Raw genomic sequence first — 19,876 nt, forward strand, 5'->3', positions numbered from 1 at the left:
GTTGTATGGGAGCGAAAGCTGGGTGGATTCAGGTTACCTTATCAACAAGGTTGAGGTTACGGATATGAAAGTAGCTAGGATGATTGCAGGTACTAGTAGATGGGAACAATGGCAGGAGGGTGTCCACAATGAGGAAATCAAAGAAAAACTGGGAATGAACTCTATAGACGTAGCAGTCAGGGCGAACAGGCTTAGATGGTGGGGTCATGTTACACGCATGGGAGAAGCAACGTTACCCAAGAGACACATGGGTTCAGCAGTAGAGGGTAGGAGGAGTGGGGGCAGACCGAGGAGAAGGTACCTGGATTCGGTTAAGAATGATTTTGAAGTAATCGGTTTAACACTGAATAGGGGATCATGGAGGAACTGTATAAGGGGGGCTATGCTCCAGACTGAACGCTGAAAGGCATAATCAGTCTTAAATGATGATGATGATGATGACGTTATGAATGTCGCTTGTTTGAGTCCTAGTACTTGTGTAAAAAATAAAGAAAAAAGGGATAGAAGTAACGTTAGCATGGAATACCTCAGTTGACATATATATATATGAGCTGTATCTCGAACTTCAGTCGATCTGTATAGGCCGGCCGTTGTGGACGAGCGGTTCTAGGCGCTTCAGTCTGGAACCGCGCTGCTGCTACGGTCGCAGGTTCGAATCCTGCCTCGGGCATGGATGTGTGTGATGGATGTCCTTAGTGCTTAGAGCCATTTGAACCATTTTGATCTGTATAGGTCAACTGCAGTACGGGATGCGAATGTAACGTACGTCGCTTTCTTCGTTTTCGTTAGCAATAGTGTCCTATTCTTCACTTGATCTATATAGGTAAGTGATAGCAGTGCTACATATGTCGATTTTTTCGTCTAGATAGCACCGGAAGACTAAACTTATCTTACGCAAACTTCTCCGCCAAAAATCCAAAACTCGCCTTGAAAGATGTTGAGAAAAATCACATACCCACATACGCAAGAAACACAACATCACAAAAAAACACACATACATACAAGTATATAACCCCAGAAGTTCACATCAACGAAATGAGGTAAAATAATTTAAAAACTATCCACAGAAGAAAATAAAGAATGATGGATCAACCCCAAAAAATCCAAATCAGTATTTTAACCATCCCGACAAATTCACGCTTTTTCTTAATTATCAGTTACCTCCCCCCCCCCCCCCCCCCAATCGCAACCTGAAATTAACTAACAAATTTTGGAGGACACCTTTGCCCAACACGTTTAAGGAAACACTTAAATGAGCCATATGTATCGGGTAATCTACGCCTCCATGAATATTCATCTCAATGGCTCTGTAAACTCGAAATGCGTCTTTTCCCCCCTCCCTACAACATATTTTATGGCTGATCAATAGCCTGCTATACTATTAGTACAGTCCCCAGTTCATAAAGATCTGAATTCATTGTTATGATTGACGACAAGATGGTGAAAACCCCTATTCCCCAAATCCGTATATGAAGAAAAACATCGGAAATAATTACAGATCCCTCTGCAACATGATTTTCAATTAATTTCATCAAAACTTTCCTCGTTCGATTTGGAACTACTTCAAAAACTACATCATCATATTGTGGGCCTGAAATTACAGCCCACCAAATCCATAATCCCATAGTAGGTTCCTCTCTGTTGTACTTGGTTTTGCCAAAATGAGACTCATCGATTTCGACTATAACACGCAGCCCCCCCCCCCCCCCCCCCAAAGCTCGCCTATGCTTTATATATTCCCCACAAACTTCCCTACGAAACGAATACCAGTCTAAAACTGTACACTCACTCACACGGCATTCATGCACACACAATCACACAGGATACTTCAACCACCAACAGTATGTAATTTTTATTACATCCCTCAAGGCCAGCTTCGATTTCTCAAACGATGTTCCTCGTCTAATTGAGCGTCATAGTCGATTCTTGCTACATCTCCATATTAATAAGTCGTGAGTACGACGAACAGACAAATTTATCATGCGCATATGTTTGCCGCACTCACGACATCGAACGTAATCAGCAAGAAGATCAGACATTTGCAAAAATCGAATGGTTACCATCATATCTACGCACAAAGCCTGCTTTAAGTCTTCCATATTTATGGGAACAGATAAATTCATACCTACAAACGAAAATCAAAAACAAAAAAATATTCTAAATGAAAGCCTATCCTCCCAAATTATCTCAAACTCACTAAGAATGGAATTATTTACGCCAATTGAAACGAAAAAATGTTATGCCATGTCTGGTGCTGTCTTATAAAAACACACTCATTTATTTCAGTTTACAATGATGGCGCTTATCCACAGCAGATAACCGATTTATTATCTATGGCTCTAAAGTAAAGACCTGAATATGATTGAGTAACCCATGACGTCATTGGACAGAGCCGACGGGTTGTTCAAATGGCTCTGAGCACTATGGGACTCAACTGCTGAGGTCATTAGTCCCCTAGAACTTAGAACTAGTTAAACCTAACTAACCTAAGGACATCACACACATCCATGCCCGAGGCAGGATTCGAACCTGCGACCGTAGCAGTCTCGCGGTTCCAGACTGCAGCGCCAGAACCGCGCGGCCACTTCGACCGGCCCGACGGGTTGTATCCCGTTCTTCAGTTGACCCCCAATAAATACAAGTATTCACTCAAGAACTGTAATTTTGTTGCTTGTAAACAGAACTGTCAGTACGTTTCACCTGGTCACATGTATAAACAATAACCATCGCATTAATGTTAGGAATTTCGGAGGAATCTGGTTAACTGCACTACTACATAGCGTTATTTTCTTGTTAAAACCAATGCTTGATTCCAGCTCAAATGAAAAAAAAACTGGAAGTGACATCTCCACTTCACGCAATTCGTAATAACAAAGTCGGCGTCCTGCACCAAGTCATGTGACTTTGATGTTTCAGCGTAATGACGTCGCGTGCAGTCTATGTTATCTATGGTCCATGCTTGTAATCATCATCAAACTATGCATCCATAAAATGGTGGCTAAATGCACAATCGGAGCTTTAGCTTACTCTACTAATAAACCAGAACTAAAAACTTATCTCTGCTATTATCTGCGTCGCCGCAGAGAGGGAAACATTTGAAAATCCACAGAGTACAAAGTGCAAATCGCTATCGCTACCTTACCAGAAGTGGCAGAGGACAGCGTACTTAAAATACATCGTAAGGAAAATGTCTTTCCTACGCCGGAGGCGGCAAAATGAAACTAAAATATTACAACCGATAAACTTTTTTCCCTTACATCATTTTGTGAGGGACGTTAGGGAGATTTAGCTTCGAAAAGGTTTGAAATTGTAAGATGCAAGTCGCTAAGTACATTCATTCTCAAGTACTGGATGAAGATGGTCTGCGTATTTGCGCGCGTTGGGTTACGCCGCTGGTGTTAAAGCTGTAACGTGAGAATATACCTTTTAATGAGTCCGCCTGCTTAGCTGGGTGGTAACGTGCTCGCCTACCATGAATGTAGGCACGGGTTGGATACCCGGCTGGGTCGGCGATTTTCTCCGCTCGAGGAGTGGGTGTTGTGTTGTGTTGTCCTCTCCATCATTTCATCGTCATCACCGGTGCGCAAGTCTCCTAATGTGGCGTCGAATGAAATAAAACTGGCGCCTTGGCGGCCGAAGTTCCCCGAATAGGGGCCTCCCGGCCAACGATGCCATACGCTTATTTCCATGTACCTCTTAACGAACACTAAAAACATTTAAATTGGAATCATAGTTATACAGGGTGATTCAAAAAGAATACCACAACTTTAAAAAAGTGTATTTAATGAAAGAAACATAATATAACCTTCTGTTATACATCATTACAAAGAGTATTTAAAAAGGTTTTTTTTTTTCACTCAAAAACAAGTTCAGAGATGTTCAATATGGCCCCCTCCAGACACACGAGCAATATCAACCCGATACTCCAACTCGTTCCACACTCTCTGTAGCATATCAGGCGTAACAGTTTGGATAGCTGCTGTTATTTCTCGTTTCAAATCATCAATGGTGGCTGGGAGAGGTGGCCGAAACACCATATCCTTAAAATACCTCCATAAGAAAAAATCGCAGGGGGTAAGATCAGGGCTTCTTGGAGGCCAGTGATGAAGTGCTCTGTCACGGGCTGCCTGGCGGCCGATCCATCGCCTCGGGTAGTTGACGTTCAGGTTTCATAACTAACCTTTTTCGTAGGACTCTCCATACAGTTGATTGTGGAATTTGCAGCTCTCTGCTAGCTCTGCGAGTCGATTTTCCTGGGCTGCGAACAAATGCTTGCTGGATGCGTGCTACATTTTCATCACTCGTTCTCGGCCGTCCAGAACTTTTCCCTTTGCACAAACACCCATTCTCTGTAAACTGTTTATACCAACGTTTAATACACCACCTATCAGGAGGTTTAACACCATACTTCGTTCGAAATGCACACTGAACAACTGTCGTCGATTCACTTCTGCCGTACTCAATAACACAAAAAGCTTTCTGTTGATCGGTCGCCATCTTAGCATCAACTGACGCTGACGCCTAGTCAACAGCGCCTCAAGCGAACAAATGTTCAACTAAATGAAACTTTATAGCTCCCTTAATTCGCCGACAGATAGTGCTTAGCTCTGCCTTTTGTCGTTGCAGAGTTTTAAATTCCTAAAGTTGTGGTATTATTTTTGAGTCACCCTGTATATGAAATAGCTGATAGTCAAAATGGTTCAAATGGCTCTGAGCACTATGGGGCTTAACATCTGAGGTCATCAGTCCCCTAGACTTAGAACTACTTAAACCTAACTAACCCAAGGACAATACACACATACAAGCTCGAGGCTGTACTCGAACCTGCGACCGTAGCAGCAGTGCGGTTCCGGACTGAAGCGCATAGAACCGCTCGGTCACAACGGCCGGCGATAATCAAGATTTTGTTGCCCCTGGAAGCCGGTAAGATAGGCAACCTGCAATTGAAAACGTGTGCCGTGAACGGGATTAACTGCTTAGATACCAGTATGTGTAACCAGAGGCAGAAATTACGCAGGAGAAATGCTCAGTATTTAAGTGTAGTTGCGTAGGACCAAAAATTGTTTTCATTAATGTTAACATTAACCATGTTTACATGTACTGTAAGCTGACTTGTTCCACATCATTTCGATAAAAGAATCGTCCAAATGATCTACGGAACATGTAACTATTTTCTGTATGGTTCACTACGTTGTCACTGTTTGGAACGTATCACAGTAGTGTGGAGGAACTTGAGACGAGCAATTTGATACGGGACACTTGTGGTCTGTCAAGTGGAGAAACTATATCAAATTGACCTTCAAAACCTGCCTGAGCTACAGCGCACGGGCGTTGCGCGAGATTTTCAGTACCACCTGTTTCTCTTCGCGCAAACTATCAGTTCAAATGGCTCTAAGCACTATGGAACTTAACATCTGAAGTCATCAGTGCCCTAGACTTAGAACTATTTAAACCTAACTAACCTAAAGACATCACACACATCCATGCCCGAGGCAGGATTCGAACCTGCGACCGTAGCAGCAGCGTGGTTCCAGAGTGTAGCGCCTCGAAGCGCTCGGGCAGAGCGGCCGGCAAACTGTCAGTCATACAAGAAAAATGAATAGGGCCTTATTTGTATTTAACTTTGTACTGAGATATACTTTTGCTGTACGCCGCGGTTTTCGAGTCATTGAAGAAATACGTATAATAGTGACATTAAACGTGTTCTATCACGAAAACCATTCGGAATGTGGCGTATATCCGTATGAAGTTTATTGCTTCAAATATTCCGCAATGTCGACAGTTACTTCTTTTATCAGAGGACATGTAAGAGGAGAAAGAAGTTCGACAGTGAAGCAAGTAGCCTACGGGAAATAATGTAGCATATATTAACGAAACGTTGAAATTGTGCACATCTGCACGGGAAGCGTGTCAGCGCAGTTCTGAGACAGAACGGATTTCGCTAGCGCCCGCAGTAGAGCGGGCGCACAAGACACACACACTACACAGGCAGGCAAGACAAGCTGCGACTTGACGGGACCCCCACCTCACAGCGAATTTCGAGGAAAGGTCCTGACAGAGCCTCCCACCGCGGCCACGCTATGGTTCCCCCCCTCCTCGCGATGCTATTGGCTGGCCCTGACGTCAAGGAGCTATTTTCAGCCGTGCCGGATGTCTGATAAAAGAGCGAGATTGTTCGCGCACGAGGCAGAGAGAGGTGGTGTTTCGTTGCGAGTGGATGTATTTTCGACTGCTGTCAACGTACTCACGAGTGACCGTGCACGACAGCTGCGTCCAATTGCGATCAGTGTTCCACCTGCCTGCGTTGTTCCGAACACCACACAGCCGCACCAGAGCAGCAGTAACACCGTAGCCGACCGACACCGCACTGTCACAGACAGGGAAGGTAAGTTCGCCGCTAGACACTTATGACTCTTGTCCTTAACCTTGGATGGTATAACAAGTTACCTGCCAGCAGTAAATAGAAGAAATAGCTCACCGCGGGGAAGAAAACCACCGTAGCGTGTATTATTCGAGTTATGTCGAATGTCAGATTCAAAGTGGACAGACATGTGACATGTTTTAGGGGATTGCGCAACATTGCGCAATACTTGCAAAATTCTGCAAGTCACGTGGATGTTGCCGTAATTAAGCCTTACGCATTACTAGTTCACGTAATTGAAATAAGAGGACGGGAATTACCGAGAATTTGTCTTCTGATGGAAATCGGCTTAACATGAGTGGCAATGTTCTGTTCTGACGCAGGTCGTCTCACCGTACTCCGCTATTTCGGCAGTTCTCTAAACACAGTTCTTTCGCCGTATACTCCACGTTGTTTATTTTAATATGCTGTATTTCATTAGTGATGGCAAATCGTGTAATTTTGAATTTCAAAGACGAAAGTGTAGTGGAAGGCGCGTTTGTTACTGGAAGCGACAAGTTTTACCTTTACCGACGAACGTACGTATGCGATTTATAGCTTGGAGCATTTGCGTTTCTATTTGTACTTATCTTGATTGAGTTTTCAACAAGAAATGACCGCGCGTCGTAAGTGTTAATTCATTCTCTTCTGTATCGAAGTGTAATGCTGATGCCACCGTTGTGGTATTTGTAAACCGAACGTCACGGTGTTTGATAGCTGCAGTTCAGGTTTACACCGGCTGTGCGTTTTGCGTCTTAGAACATTGCGAGAGCGAAGAATTCTTTTCCTTTCTGTGAAAGACAGAATAGAAAGACGGCGGCCGGCATAGAATGGGTCGGAATTTCTAGATCAGAGCGCAGCGCGCTGCCGTTACGTAACGCGCAATCGCCTGGGCGCAGCCGGTGATAACGCGTGTTTCTACTTCAAAGCACAGGGCGGCTTCCTTCAAACATTCTGTGTTGTAGTTGCTGCCGTGTAGTGGAAGAATCGTCCAGGGAGCTGAAATTTCACTTTTGATTCCTGTAACGGCCGGGTAAGCGAGTGTTCACAGCCAAGCAGACAATAACTAACTTCGAGTATAAGGTATCTTGTAGTCGGAGGGGACAGGATTAAATGACGATAGGCGCAAATTGAGTCATCTGAGAGTGGTCAGCCGCTGCGACACTTCTGCTCCACAAGTTTATATTCTGCTCCACTGCAGACTCGTTGCTGTAGTCCGTATTTTCCCTGTAATAAGACTGTAAAACTGCTTACGGAGCATCCAGACGGTGTGCAGTGGATCATCTCTTCCACGTAGATTTTTGAGCAAGATAATGTGACACAGCTACTAGCGAATCACGTCATACTTCATTTGCATCATTCTTCATAATACGTGTAGTACAAATCGGGGTAAAAGCAGCGCAGTGCACCACTCTTTTCGTTTCTCTTATTTGCTTCACAATACTCGTCGGAAACTTGTCCATTATCATAAATTTATCTCTGTAGTTTAACGTTATATAACGAAAAGTTTGTGAAATAAGCACCGAATGGAGTCACTGGGCGATGTTACAGAGCAACCTTCTATTACAAACTTTATTTCACATTCGCATTCGTCGGCTTCCCAACTCATCACAAAATTATCATCTTAGGGCATAACATAAAGCTTGGGCAATGGGACATATCAATCTTATCACTACAGCTATGGTTTCAGTGGAGGTCCACTATCGCACTGTTGCCCACATTCGAATAGTTTCTCCACTTCGTCCCCAGTAATGTATAGAGCAATGCTGTGACAATCTAAGACGTACCCTTGACTTTAGGGTCTTATATGAGGTGATTGTTTTCAGATGTAAAGCAAATCATTAAGTAATATTGATGTGAATGACTGTGTGTTCATTTTTGACGATCTGAAGTTTTTCTTTGATACTTAGTGGCAAGTGTTTGATTTTGCAGGTACGATGTCTCTGTCTGAGGTGTTAAAGCATTCCACCAACATGGGCGTCTTTTTTCTGTTACAGGTTGAGAAAGACTCAACTATCCCTTTAAAAAAGCAAGCGCAAGTCGCCACCATTCGTTGTGCACATCCTGACAGACTAAAGGTAAGTAAAGCAACTCATTTCTGATTTGCTACCTAGCTAGTGAAATTAATTTGTTTTCTTCACTTGCCTATCAGTATTTCTATTTATGTTGTTTTAACAGTTTTTTTCTTTCTGCAGTAGAAGGGATAAATTTTCTGTTCTGGATTTTTCAGTTAACTTCCTTGTTAATTGTCCTAAGGAGTAAGTACTGTGTAGTTGAAACTGTATCGATAAAAGTGAACATTGTACTACCACTAATTTCTTAAACGAGGTTCTGTTCATACAAAAGCAAAAAAAAAACTTTATTTTCCTCAGACCTGTCCACAAAAAGATCTTCCGTGCATTTGTACATTTTTTTGCTGATGTAATATACTTGCATTAGAGAGCATGATTTTTTTCCACTGGACTGTGTTGGTTACTGAGTAACGCATTGTGATGTTTTGAACCCACCTTCACTTCCCATCCTCTTGTTGTACTTCTTGTCTCTGAGCAGAAGTGTTTTGTCAGAGGTTGGTAAAACTATGTCAGTGGCCCGATCACATTTTCAAAGTTATCTTTAAAATACCAGATTTGTGTTGCTCCTGTATTAGTGAGTGTGTGTGTGTGTGTGTGTGTGTGTGTGTGTGTGTGTGTGTGTGTGTGTGTGTGTGAGAGAGAGAGAGAGAGAGAGAGAGAGAGAGAGAGAGAGAGAGAGAGAGAGAGAGAGAGAGGCAAGCAGGAGCACACTTGATGAAATTAGGTTGCACATCGTGTTTTATGTGCAGCTTTTGCAGTGACCAACATCGCCCATGTGAAATAAATCATACTGCGATGGTAGTACATTGTAAGATGCAACTGCAAATTGTTGCCCAAATATATATGTGGTAGTGACCAGGCTGCTAGATATTATTGTTCCTAAGGGCGGGGTAGGCGTGGTGCGGCGGTCGCACGGTTCGGCTCGCCTCCGGAGGCCGCGCCAGCCGGGTGTCCGCCCGCCTGCGCCTACCCCCGACAGCACTGTTTGTGTTTGTCTCCTCTCGTGTTGCTAACATTGCTGGCTTCTTTTTTAAAGGTGCCTATATTTGGGCAGCAGCAGTACGCACCCTACAAAGTCAACTCCTAGAAAGTTGTGGTGCTCGAGACGAGACTCGAGTCTTAAGCATTCACGTCACCTCGGTTAACCCATTCTTTCCCAATGTGGTCCAATCTTAGCACACCTGTGGACTATCTGGTAACATTTTTTGAACTTTCTAATCTTTTATATTAATTTTTTGACGGGAGGAGGGGGGCAGTCAGGGGAGAGACGACCTGGTATTGCGACGACACTGTCCAGAGCTTTGAACAGTGATGGTTGGGTTAGGAGAGAGAGTGAGTGAGTGAATGAGTTGAGTGTGTGAGTGAGCGAGTCAGTGAGAGAGTCGCAAAAGCTCTGGAGAGAAGCGTGCTTCACCAGAATCTCTCGCCTGTCTGCTGCTGCCTTCTCGCCATAATGATCATCTCGAGTTAAGTTCAACCTCTCTGCAGAATAACCGGGCATAGCCAGTTTCATTGGCTATCTCGTGTTAGTAGATAATGCAGACTCCCTCCACTTCAATAGTACTTTATTCTGTGGCAGTACTTGAACACAGTTGTAGGCAGCAGACCCTTGGCCTCTGTTATTTATGAGTGCTGCTGCAATTGCACTGTACAGTCTGCCATATTTTGTGCTGACATTTGGAACAAACTGTAACTTTCAGTAATTCTTGAGAACAATCACATTAGTGAAGAAAGTATGTAGGGAATGCAAACAGGCTGAACTGACTGATCATTTTATTTAATGTGGAACACTGCATTATTCAGCTTCACCGTTTTGTTGAAAAATAGTGAAATTGTGGTCATAGTTGACTTAATTTGGAAATTATGTTTCTGTTAAAGAAATGCAGGTGAAGCATAGTTTAAAGCAGTGTGTGAGAAATGAACTGGAAATGAACTTGTTTTCAGATTTTTCATTAATTACTAAAATTATCATTACAAATATTAGTTGATTGCAGTTTGATGATAGTGTTAGGATGGCGTTGAATAGAGTAGAGGTTTCATTACTCATACTGGGTGTGGTGTGGCAACAGAAGAGAACTAACAGATGTTGTCAATAACATTTTGTTCTACCATAATTGGGATATTTCACATCATCTGCCACTGGCATACTGATTTTACAAATCGTGGTCTCCTCTTCACTTTTCTCGTACTGCTGGGAGGGGGGTGGTTTTGTGGGAGGAGACAGTGAGGTCATTGGATTAGGGAAGGATGGGGAAGCAAGTCAGCCGTGCCCTTTCAAAGCAACCATCCCAGCATTTGCCTGGAATGATTTAGGGATAGCATGGAAAAACTTAAATCAGAATGTTCGGACACAGTATTGAACTGTCGTCCTCCCGAATGTGAGTCCATTGTGCTATCAACTGCTGGAATGTTTGATGGAATTCCCGAAATGATGATGTTGACAGAAATACATGGGTAGAATTATTCTGAAGTAAAACTGAATTAGGAACGTGAAGTGTAAATACTACTACTACTACTACTACTACTACCATTTGGAAAGTACATAAAGCTTCATTTCCAGTTCAGAGAATGCTACTTTCTATTGTTAGTTGTTGATTTAATGACATCTCACGCTACACTACATTTTCACACATACAGCACACACTTGGCCTGTCTCAGAATTTCTGCTGTCAACACTACCACTGAACTTTTACTTCCGCCTGTTCCTTCTCCTAAATAGTGCTATGTAAAGCTATACATGAACAAAGTGGTCAAAATCACAACAGTGTACGTTTCCAGGAGGTGGAAAGTTGTTTCATATTACTGAGCATGGATGTGGCCAGCAAATTACTTTCAGGTTTTGCACCAGGAACTCAATTGTAGATGTGCTATTATGAAAGCACCCCCCCCTCCCCCCCAACACAAAAAACAAACAAACACAGACAGACAGAGAGAGAGAGAGAGAGAGAGAGAGAGAGAGAGAGAGATTGTTACCCTCTTGTTTTTTCAGAATACTCATTTTGTGCTTTTCTTTTTATTTCTAATAGCAATCGTCTGCAAGATGTCACCCGCTCAAGCCAGCACCTGCGTGGTCCTCGCCGCCTGCCCTCAACGGAGAGAAGCCACCCCTCGGCAGGAGGAATGGGCTTCCCAGTGGGGTAGGAACCCACCGTGCCTCGAAGCGGGCTCAGCCGTCACCTTTGCCGCGACCCGTGGACACCGTACCCACTCTCACGCCCTCGCCACCCTCGTCGGCGAGCTGGGCGGCTTCGCCGGAGACTCGTGAGTATAGAATTGTTATGTTCTCTCTCACAGGCGACAAAGATTCTCCTTTTCTCTGCTAGATTCACACCTCTCTGTTTCTCCCATCTTATTCACTTCCATAAGCGGCCTCTTCCCCTTCTTTACTGCCTACTATTTGCGGGTTTCAGCAGAGATTTATCCACAGGGGAGGGGGAGAAACTGAAATTGCTGTTTTCGATATTTCAGTTGGGGTCAATTTCGTGATGTGCAGTGCCACAAGAGCTAATTATTAGAGGTGACACAAAAAACTTACCTGTCCTAGACAACTGATGGCCATCCACTCACTTTTAGAATGCATGAAAATCCTGTGGTGAATAAAAGCTCTGCACTTATACCAGGAGTGCAAGGGCCCCCCTCGCCCCTTTTGCAGACAACTGTGCTACCACACCTTCCCCTCACCCATTCACATTCACCGCCATCATTTCTGCTAACCACTTCCATCACCATTGCCATGCCACATTGACTACCTACCTTCCACATCTTTTTCTTCCCCTCGGCCGCCCTTCAGTCCCTACCAACCCTCCCTTTCCTACATTCACTACCATGCATCCCCTTACCACCCCCCCCCCAACCACTACCATCCCTCCCTACCCCTCTCCCTCACACAATCACTACCCTCCCTCCCTTCCCCTCTCCCCAACCCCTCCCACAGTCATTACCATCTCTCCCTTCCCCTCTCCCCCACCCCTCCCACAATCACTACTATCCCTCCCTTCCCCTCTCTCCCATCCCTCCCACAATCGCTACCATCCCCCCTTCCCCTCACCCTCCCACAGTCATCACCATACTTCCCCTCCCCTCTCCATCACTGCTTCCACATTAATTACCATCCCTCCCCCATTCCTCTCCCCTTTCACATTCACTCACATTCATTCTCGTCCCTGGTCCACTCCAGTCTCCTCCCTTCACACCTTCCACACTCATTCCTGTTGCCTCCCCTCATCTATCCAAAGTTCACACTCGTCCCTGTCCTGTATTCAACTCACTCACTCCACTCAAGATGACGACTCATCCCAGTCAGCAATAGGTTGTATATTTGAAGTGTTCTGCAGAACAACATTCCCTGAACTCCTTTGTCACATTTCGTGTTAATGTGCATATTGACCATTTGAAGTCTCCATTGTAGATGAGTAATTGTCTTTCTTTATTCCATTGTATGAGATACATTAAGTCGAGTTCATGAGTTGTGCATTCTCAATAGATTTAAGTGACTAGGGCATAAAGGAGCCTATTAACTAAGTTCTGTGAGTGACGTGGGGCAACTTTATTTGTTGTAGGCATACTATAAGGCTGCTCCAAATAACAAAAGGAGAAACCTATTTGTTGCATTGGATGTTTTAAAAAATGCTGAATTAATCCTGTTCCAACACAATATCTGTGTACTGTTGAACCTCTGAAACAGAGATAAATTTAATGTTACTAATACACAATCAAAAAATTTGCTACTGCTGAACATATTTTATCAGGTAGTGACAGTGAACGAGCAATTAGATTACAGTTAGTTGAAGGTGAAAATTCGGACATTGTTAGGTGTGAATTTCGTCATTACACTTTTGGTGTAAATGTTTTTCTGGTTGGAATTCAGATAAAAAAGTAAAATATACAGTATGCAGAATTACTTCTCTGACTTAGTGGTTCTCAAGTTTAGAACAAACACCAGGTTCTCAAGTCTTTGGAGTCGGTTGTAATTTACGGTGTCCTCTCTCCCACAGTGACATCGCCGATGTCAGCGTCCATGTTCTTCGCAAGCTCCGCAGTCGCTCCTCAAATGGGAGAGTACGTGGGTACTCCAGAGGATTCGGAAGTGATCTCTTGCTGGGGCGAGCAGCCTCCAGACCTCGTGACGGCAGCCAGTTGCATGGAAAGCTTCATGGACCTGAAGCAGTACTGCAACACATCAGCCTTCACAGAACAACCAGAGGGTGAACTCAACACCCCAATCATAGGTGAGACTCACACATACTATATCCCAAGCTCTTTTAGAATTCTAAGATGTAGATCAATGTTAACGAAAAATGGAACAGCAAAAGAAGAGAGAAAAAGAATATGAAGGTTAAGAGTTTGTCTCCAAAAGGTCTACGGAAACTGGGCTCTAACTCTGATCAGACAGGTACAGGGAAAGGAACAGATTATGACATTCATTTAAGGAAAAATATCACACGAGGTGATTTAGGGAACTACAAAAATCTATATCACAGTGAGCAGTTGCTATTTAAATCCTATTCCTCCCAGACCGAAGTATTGTGTCTTATACAGTTTACCAGTTTGTTGCCTATAGAATTTCACTACAGAGGTAGCTGCTATGAACATAAAGCAGCTTAAAGTGAGCCTGAACAAATGAAGGTAAAACCATTATTATTGTGAGAGGGAGATTGGTAAATAAATTTATAGTGACCTGAGAAGAAAACAATGATGAACTGTGTCTGTATTGACACCCTGTGGTCGTAGGTTACCAGTGCTGAGGTAATGTGTGCTCTTTCGGGCAGATCTATCTGTGAAAACTGGTGACACATTAGAGACAACTCGTGTCGTGCCCGGTGTGGACAATGGCCAATGCGAGGAAAGGTCTTTCTGTGACTTTGCGTGTCTATCGACTACTTTTTGCGCCAGTCGTGGCGTCCGGCTGGCGTCCTGTCGGTGTAGTCAGTTGTCGGCCTCTTGATACAGGCAGTAGCAGCACACATTGCATGTTTATGTGCGCTGCTAAATGCGATATATGTTGGGATATCCTTCGAAAAAAATCACTATTTTTATCATACCATTTGTAAAAGTTCTAATTCTCACACTTGTCATGTATGAAGTATGTATGGTGCACAGCAAAATACTAATCAATTATTTTACATAAGATATGGTAGTATGGAATTAATTACTATATTCTTTTTCAGACCTTACCAAGGAACCAAACTTCGACATACCGTCTAGGACGGTCCCTGGAAATGACTCTGTCGACTACTCGTGGAGACTAAATGATACTATGGGATTAAATGATAACTACAGCATTGAGGGGTGGAAGGAGACAGAGGAGTCAGATGCCCCTGCAGAAGAAATGGATATAATGATTAGTGACAACAACAATAATAATAATAATGATGATGACAACAATAACATTAATGTGGGAAGAGACTACACAGCCAGTGAATATAACCAACTCGATCCTGCCCGTTACTCTCACGATGTGACATTCGGCAATGCTGCTATGCCATTATTCACGAAGTCGGAACTCGCAGGCACAGAGACGTACACTACTACCACTACTGCGATGACAGGTGACGAAGTGTTTCTCGTGGTCGACCGCGAAGAAGTGGTTCCGCCAGTTGCCGAAGAAGTGATAGTGAAGAACGAAGGGTGGCCGCAGCAGACGGGCCACGTCATCGAGTCCGAGCCGAGTCCCGTACCGGACGACCCTGCCGGACCGAGACACTCCGCACCGGCTCGCCGGCGGCGCGGACTCAAAGTCGAGTTGCCGGTGCCGAGTGTCTCTGCGGTTGCTCTGCAGGTCACTCCGGGCACTGCTTCGGGAGACCTGTTCCAGTCGGTGCCGCAGGACTTCGATCTCATGAAGTTCCTCCTGGAGGTGAGCAAGCATACTCTTCTAGCAAATTCTTCTTGTCTACCGTGTAACTGTTGATATCAGTTGCTGGACACAAATGTGGTGTGCACGGGCAGAGGCACGCGTGTGGCGTACTGTACTGGAGAGAGGCCGAGAAACATGGAGCTGGTGTCACCTTCGTGTTTTCTGCCTTCCCCACTCCATTTGTTTGCGTTATCCTCTTCTGCTCATTCTCTACTAAAATGGTACTACACTCTGTGCATTTTATTTGTTTGTGTAATACTTAGTGCATTTCTTTCCTGTCATCCACGGTAAGGGTGCCCGTACCCGGGGCTAAAGGGGGCTGCGCCCTCTCCCCCCTACTTCTCAAGGAAAGAAATAAAATGTATAGTCGGGTGTTTTTGTTTTAAAAATGATTTAAAAGTCTGTATTCCACAGGTTTTCGATGCGCTTGGAACTGGAACTTTATTATGGCTACTTACGAGTTACCTTTTGTCTTCGTACTGTCTGGTTTGCCCTCCCATCCCACCAACTATTGGATGGGTACTCTTGCTCCATAGAGTACACATACTGGCTCTGTCGCTATAACATTAATCACCCTAATTAAAAAATTATGCCAAATGTTTACTGTGCATCATGAAATTTTTGCAACTGACTGAACTGTCAGACAGCAGCATAGTTCTTAACAGTATCTTAAGTGAACCTACTGCCGGCTTTCTCTTTGCACACCACTCTGTCTGCAGTTCAGTGTTTCCTTCACTGGAGTCTGTTATGTCCCTTCCCTTAACCTCATGTTGCGTGCAATACTGCTGTTCACTTGCTAAGATGGAAATGGCGATAACTGTAGCAGTTTACTGACACTGTGGGGCACATGCTTGTTTCTTCATTTCTGTACTTGCTGGAAATTGCTATTTAATTGTACATTCAGGATAAAGTATAAATTTTCTCAGATGATTGCACAACTTAAATTGTGTGGAGATTAGTGATAATTTCTCACATTTCTGCTCTTGATATTGACCCAATTCGATTATTGTTACAGGACGGAATGCCCGAGGAAGTGCCGGATCCGTTGGCAGCCCTGTGCAGGGACGGGTGGGTGCCCAACTCGAGCTCAGCTCGTGTTGCGCCCGCCGGCAAGAAAACTGCCCCTTCAGACGTAAAGGACGACTTACCCGACGTAAAGGACGACTTACCCCTCAGTGCCGACAAACGACGGGACGACAGGACAGTGGAGACCGACCGGCAGCACGACACGGGCAATTTGCGGGACACGGACCGGCAGCGGGAGAAGCTGCAGCTGGTCATCCGTAAGACCGACAGCCCGGACGGCCACGAAAGTCCATCGTACGCCGTTGTCCAGAGGCCACAGAGGGCGGCTTCGAGGCGAGTCCTCGAGGCTATCAAAGAAGAGCTGCAAGACGACTACGAAGAAGAAGAATACTTGCCGGACGACAGCGAGTATGGAGACGAGCTCGAACGGGAGTCGGGCGATGGTCGGCGGACGACCGGGAGGAAGCGGCGGGCGCCCCGCGGGACTCGCCGGGAGAAGACGCGGCACGAGCCTCCCAGGCAGAGGAGGCGGACGGTCTCGACTTCGTCGGCTGACGACGTCCCGATCTGTCGCCGGTACCGGGAACTGAGAGACAAGAACAACGAAGCGTCACGGAGGTCTCGCGAAAACCGCAAGATGCGTGAAGCCGAGATGCAGGAGCAACGTGAGAGGTTGGAGAGGGAGAATGCCCGGCTGAAGGTCCGTGCGGAGGAGCTGGAGAGGCTGGTGGACGCCCTGCGTAAGGCGCTTGTCGCGGCAGTGTCGACGTCTGCCAGCAGGCGGAGCACCGCGGAGGCGGAGACGCGGACCGAGGACTGAGCTGCGCCTGTCCGCCTGCAGGTGGGCAGAGGGCAGAATGAGGTGTATTTCTAAAGGGCCCCGGGCAGGGTGCCATTTGTATCGTCTGCTGATGGAGTTTGTGTCGGTGGGGTCGCAGGAGAATCAGATCGGTGAAGGCGTTTCGGAACGGGTGGGCAGTGAGAACTGTTTGGGAGGAATTAATGGACTGTTTCCGGGTATATGCCACCGACGTTTCAGTACCGGTGGTTACCATCTGGCTGACAGTCATACACGTGGATCTGATGATTGGGACTCTGTGTTCTGAGGAAAACTGGGATTAGTTTGTGTAGTCTCTGTGTGTTGTAACATTCACTGGTATACGAGCGGCGAGAGATACTTAAGTATTGCTGTATGCATAGCGAGTAAAACTGTCATCATTAACTTGATTTTGTAACATCTGATATTGTAAGTAATTTAAGAGCAGGAATAAGTGAGTTGTCAATTGTAAGTAGTGCACAGTATGTAAGTTGCAATAAGTGAAGGTGATTTACACTGCAGGATGAAGGTAAACATGTATCAGTACAAATTTTGTGTATTGTTGAAAAGACTGACTAGAGGAACACAGTTCTTTTGGGATTAAAGGAACAACAAGCACTTGGAAAGTTTTGGGGGAAAGTTTTTGGCTCTTCAGCATTTTTGTTGGTATTCTTATTTTCTTCCTGTAGTTGATGTGATTGACTCAGGAGCTGTGTGAAGTGTAAGGGAGACAGCATTACTTGTGCATTATTAACATCACATTACTGAATTTCCCAAATACGGTTTTAGCATTGTTTCTAATGTGTAAGATTCCATGTGTTGGAAATAATATAAATGAGTAGCCATAATAGGCACAATGTAAAGTGTCCCATTGATACCTTACCAATTTTTAAGTTACTTTTCTTGCCAGGCAAGTATTTGTAGTGGCTTGGTATTGTAAATACTGATGATGTACATTGTCTTCTAACTTTTGAGAAAGATCACTGTCTGACAGTGTTTAGCAATCAAGACCTTTTTATTTACATGGTACAATGCATGTACAATCTTCTTTATGTCTATTAGCATTTTTAATCACTGGTTTTATTCTGTGCAATCTTTGAACAAATGCATGTTTTATTAGTAATCAGACTGGTCAATGTGGTTAAAAGTGCAAAATAAAAGTTTTATAACAACTTCACTCCATTGTATTTCATCCAACTAACCCACAATCAATTTACAACTTCCTTGCTATGGTCTAGAACAGTTCAGTTTATTGTATTGCCACAGAATGTTGCAGACGTGTTGAAAGATTAAACATTTTGTCAAACTGAGAAGTTAATATGGCAGTTTTGCGTCTGGGCACAGTTAGAATCTCAGGCAACCAAAGTAATTGTTTGTGACAGGCATAAAATTTTGCTAAATAATTCACATGTCTCCGGAATATACGGCTGTGCACACTCTGGCTTAGGTCTTGCCTCAGGAAATGAATGTAGCATACTGTGTTAGGCTGTGGAAGTAATTAACGTAGGAGTGTCAGTGTCTGGATGGGGAGTAATTTTAATTCACATTTCACTGGGTTTAATTGTGAGGCTTTTCTGGTTGTTTATTTTATGTGGATGACCTAAAATTTAATTTGAATCAGAAGCAGAAATGGTTTGTGTTTGTATGAGATATTTTGTGCCACAAGAAGGAAAGGAGCATCGACAAAGGACTGTAGTAAATGATGAAAAAGATAGTGGTTTTACTCAATGCCCTTGCTTTAAATTTTTACGCTACAGGTGTTAATGAGCTGCTTTTAGAAAATGACTAACCGAAGCATATTCTGGCAGATTGTGAATGGATAGAACAAGACGTGTAAGTGAGACATCCCTAGAACAAATGTCAATGGTTCATCACTGTAGTATATGATATGTAGTTCATCTCATTTTTCAAACTTTCATCTCTTTATGCACGCATTTAAAAAAGGCTTGAAACTTGCAACTGAGCAATTTGCAGACCTGGTAAAAGGACAAAAACACAGTCGTCACATGCTCAAAAACAAGAGTACATCAGAGATTCTCAGCTGTAATTAAACTTTTGTAGCTTGAGTAGATTTAGTAACTGTGAAATTTTAAACGGGGAGTGTTATCTGACAGCAATTAAATGCTTTGTCATTGGGTACAGTTCTGTTGCTCTTTTTAATGTGGGTGCCTCCATGACTGAATTAATTGCTACTGTATGTCCTGTTCTAAAGATAATAGGATTTACCAACAAGCAGAAAGTGATGCTTACAACTATAGAACTCAATGTCTTGTTCACATATTAGTTTATCAAAATTCATGAACAGTCTCTCGGATCCAATGACTGCAACGGCAACATGTAGTCAGTATTGACTATGAGCTTACATGTCACTGCTGTACTCCTACAGTCTGTGTTAAAAGAACAGTAGAATCATAAAAATGACAATTTAACTGCTGTCCAGATTAGCTAAATTAATAGTTTCGACACTGCAGTTTTACAGTATCATGGTTACAAAAGTTTAATTTTAGCTCATTCATGACTACAGCAATATTGGCATATCTGTACTTAGGAGATAATACATTACAACATCATATTACATCAAAGGTGAGTTATAATATTTAGTTGTAAAAAAAGTCACTAAATTTGTGTGATTATTAGTTTTGTGATGGCAGTATTTCATAAATACAGTATCACTTGACAGTTATTACCCTTTATCTATATCATGT

At 43.8% G+C, this 19,876-nt stretch overlaps 1 protein-coding gene across 1 annotated transcript in view; it reads left to right on the plus strand.

Annotated features, from left to right (window-relative positions):
- Nucleotides 1-18,348, plus strand: part of LOC124552626 — a 95,487-nt gene extending 77,139 nt beyond the window's left edge. Inside the window, exons 2-6 of the mRNA XM_047126951.1 lie at nt 8,398-8,478; nt 11,499-11,733; nt 13,467-13,700; nt 14,640-15,328; nt 16,344-18,348. Of these exons, the coding sequence (XP_046982907.1) occupies nt 8,398-8,478; nt 11,499-11,733; nt 13,467-13,700; nt 14,640-15,328; nt 16,344-17,174 (2,070 nt within the window). The 3' untranslated portion in view covers nt 17,175-18,348. The remainder of the gene's footprint in view (nt 1-8,397; nt 8,479-11,498; nt 11,734-13,466; nt 13,701-14,639; nt 15,329-16,343) is intronic.
- Nucleotides 18,349-19,876: the final 1,528 nt, after the last annotated feature.

The sequence above is a fragment of the Schistocerca americana genome, chromosome 10 (assembly GCF_021461395.2).
Source record: "Schistocerca americana isolate TAMUIC-IGC-003095 chromosome 10, iqSchAmer2.1, whole genome shotgun sequence".
Classification (NCBI taxonomy): Eukaryota; Metazoa; Arthropoda; class Insecta; order Orthoptera; family Acrididae; genus Schistocerca; species Schistocerca americana.